The sequence below is a fragment of the Aegilops tauschii genome, chromosome 7 (assembly GCF_002575655.3).
Source record: "Aegilops tauschii subsp. strangulata cultivar AL8/78 chromosome 7, Aet v6.0, whole genome shotgun sequence".
Taxonomy (NCBI): Eukaryota; Viridiplantae; Streptophyta; class Magnoliopsida; order Poales; family Poaceae; genus Aegilops; species Aegilops tauschii.
Genome location: NC_053041.3, coordinates 61,552,271 through 61,555,874, shown reverse-complemented (window position 1 = coordinate 61,555,874; position 3,604 = coordinate 61,552,271). Strand labels below are relative to the sequence as shown.

The window sequence follows — 3,604 nt, the reverse complement described above, 5'->3', positions numbered from 1 at the left end:
TCTGACAAATCCAGGCATTCAACACGCCTGTGTTTCAAATCCAAGCACAGATGATTGCAACATGCTGATAACTTGTGATGGGCGCATTTGGAAGCTTTATTCTCCCACAGGAACAACTTCTGTTGCTGTTTGTAAAATTCTTGCATGAAGTCTGAGGGAAAGCGAAACTTAATCCTCACGGTCTCTAGCTCCGTTGCATTCAGAATAAAGAACCTCACAAACTCAGTGTTCTTCCCGCTTTTTTCATAATCTTCTAGCGTTACTGTCTTTAAATGAATGATGTGTTCTTTGAGAAATGCATGGTGCTTGTGACGCCAAATATTTCTTGCACCATCAGGAACGAATCCTCCCTGAAAATGCATAAAGGTTGAAAGATACTCAAGATCTATTGAAGGACAAAATGAACGATAAATTCCATGACCCCCGTCCCAATTAGTTCATCGAACATTTCCCTAGATACAGATGTATGTATAATAATAATAATAATAAAACATGCCTAGACATAGGGTGTATCCATTGCAAACAAAATGTAAGACAAGCTTTTTGAGATGCAAGCAATGCTGCACTATGTACGATATGAGCTTTTCATTGGGCGTGAGAATCATCACCTCAACAAACAAGTTCTCCAGATTTGGAAGGCACGTAAGCAAGTGAATGACTAGGTCCACTTCATAAGACATGGCCAAAAACAAGGTTTTGACAGATTGCCGCATTGTAGATAGGCTGACCGTCGCCAAACCCTTCACATAACATAGAAAATAAAACATAAAATTATTAGAACAACAGGTTGGATGACATGAAACTACTTTCTCAAGGAAATGCAGCTGGAATTATTGTGAAATGTCAGTACCATAAGACCTGTGGAGCCAAGCGAGATCCTGAATTTGCCCAATGTCTTCAGTTTAGGTGCAGAGGCGATGAATACCTCCATGTTATTGCTCAGGATATCGTGGATCAGCCTTTGAAGTGAGGGGGCATCCTCGATGATGAATTCTCCTTTCTCACCACGCATGCCGATGCTTACAAGGTTAGGCGAATTTATTTTGATCCGATGCCTTTCTCTATTGCAAACAAGCAGCAGGCACTCGAGTGTAGGGCAACTAGACTTGATCATGCTTTGCAACGAGAAGTCTGATATATCAACCTCAACAAGCAAAAGTCTCTTGACCAGTGGTAGTTCAAGTACCTCTACATAATGGTCTGGTATCTGGCAACACGCGAAGCTGACAGTGCGTAGAGAACAGGAAAACTGAAAGACGGAATTCGGTAGTGAGGGCGTAGATGAAGAGAATGTGTGTGATAGTTTGACAGTTTTTTTTCACGAATCGTGGAAACAGGTAGTAAAACTCAAGCACCTGGAGATTGTTCAATCTGGGGGACTCAAGCCAGGCGTGGACAGTAGAAGGTCTGCATTGGAGGTAGCACGCCGATATACAAAGGCGGAGAACTGCGCCCACATGGCTGGAGAGGATGGACTCTGGAAGGCACGAACCATCATCAGGAACTGTTTTTCCCTTATGCCAAGTTCCGATGTATCATATGCGAGCAAGCTCCTCACTGTAGGCAGAGGCCCTACTGATGATCTCGATATGAACTGTTTCTAGATGGTTAAAAATACGAGCGACAGGGATCTCACGACAGTCCAGATTCAGAGGAACGGTGGGCCAAATAGGGCGCCAACGACGTGCGAGCATACGGGTGCGGATTCCCTCCCTATTGGAGAGACGGTAGATGACCTCACCGAGGATGGCGTCCGGAAGGTCGCTGATGCGGTCCGGACCAGACTGCTCTTCCTCGCCGCTTCCAACCGCTACCTCCAAACCACCGGAGGAGGCCGTCGCCGGTGGCGCGAGCCTCGCCCTCTTGGTGCATGACGCACCGGAGTGGATCTCCATCTTCGTGTCCATTGCTAGGTTCGCGCCCCCTGTGAGCGCCGCTATTTGTGGTGTGGATCTGGAAAGACGGCTAAGCGTAACTGGGGTCGGGAAGGAAGGGGAGAGGAGTGGAGGAATCTGTTCAAGATCGACAAGAACAAATGATCGAACTCCTCTCTTTGCATTAGATGAAGTGCTATATATAGCACTAGAACATGCGTTTTCAGGGGGTGTCGGTTCAGACGGAACCGACGCGATTGCAGAAAGCAACCGCCGTTACAAGCGGGAATTAATCCCTAAATTACCATGTTAATTAATCTTAACAAGATCGAAGGGGCGGTTGGAGAACAAGTATACTATTAATATTGATGTTATTTCCCCTGCAAAATAATAAATATTGAAATTATTTCTTTCTTGTTTGAGGGAGGAAACGAGGCACAGCCTTTTAGAATAGGGGAGCACCGCCCTGCATGCAATAGAGGCACGCTCGTCGATCGGAGTAGCAAGAGCAGGTTGTACATACACCATGCTTCTCTGCAGTGCAACGTTACTGTCACTAAGTGCTGCAGAGTGACAGCCAACTGTCCGTGTTACAATTGTTTTCGTTGTAAGATTTTAACTCAAATGCACAAGGGCGACTTTCTATGTTTAGTAGCGTCACGGTCCTTTACGCATGAAGGCAAGTTTCTGCGTGTCAGTGTTTCAGGACACAGGCATGGTTGTCAAGCCTACAAACGGATTGACCTGTTATTATCCAGAGTCACGTTCGCGTCTCTTTGTGTTCAAAATGATTCTGTTGACTCTATCACCAGGAGAGGCACGGTATGTAGGCCCAGAGAGGCATGCTTGCCTTTTACGCGGGGTCACGTTCATGTGTTTATAGCGGAAACACGCGGCAGCCGCCTCATCTTTGATTCAGTGTTTCTGGTCACAGGCACGGGCATGAAGCGCTCAAAGGCATGGTCGGTGGTATTACATAGAGTCACGCTAACCTTTGTCTTACGCACAGCCACGGGCGTTTACTCTGTGAAGCACGGATTGGCCTATATGAGAGACACTGTTTTTAAAAGCTTATTTCCTTGTATTTAAAAGCACGGACGTGCAGTCCATAGTATGTTATTCGAAAAAGGCGTCGACGTTTGTGGCTATCTGTGTTTCAGTGTCAAGGGTCACAAGCACGGGCATAAAACCCTCAAAGGTTTTCTAATTACATAGAGTCACAAACAGAGGTTTTCTAATTGTATTCCGAATGAGTCGGTGGAGAGGCACGGAAGTCTAGCCCACGGAGGCATGGTTTGTTCTTACCCGGAGTCACGATTGTGCGATTGTTACGGAAACCTAATAGAATCGGGCGACTGTCCGTGTTACAATTGTTTTCGTTGTAAGATTTTAACTCAAATGCACGAACCATCGCCGAACCATCAAGTGTGTCAGTGTTTCAGGTCAGAGGTCACCTTCGTGTCTCATTGTGTTCCAAATGCATCCATTGACTCTATCAGCAGGAGTGGCACGGTCAGGATGCTCAGGGAGGCATGCTTGTGTTTTACGTGGAGTCACGTTCATGCGTTAATTGCGGAAACCCAACATTTCGACGAGTGTCTCCTCGTATTCGAGTGTGAACGCCACGTGGCACCGCTCCGGAAACCCAAGGGTCCGACGTGCGTCTCCTCCGGTGACGCTGCTCTGGCTCATCGCCCGAGGCCAGGCTCCGGCTATTTAAGCAGGACGGG

At 46.8% G+C, this 3,604-nt stretch overlaps 1 protein-coding gene across 1 annotated transcript; it reads right to left on the bottom strand.

The window, feature by feature from the left end:
* Positions 1-268: 268 nt before the first annotated feature.
* On the bottom strand, positions 269-1,907 carry LOC141026812 (uncharacterized). The gene is made up of 5 exons (XM_073503667.1): positions 1,697-1,907; positions 1,356-1,477; positions 851-1,207; positions 574-740; positions 269-350 (listed from the first exon to the last, which is right to left on the bottom strand). Exons 1-5 carry the CDS (start codon positions 1,905-1,907, stop codon positions 269-271), a joined length of 939 nt encoding a protein of 312 aa, XP_073359768.1.
* Between the last annotated feature and the right edge of the window lie 1,697 nt (positions 1,908-3,604).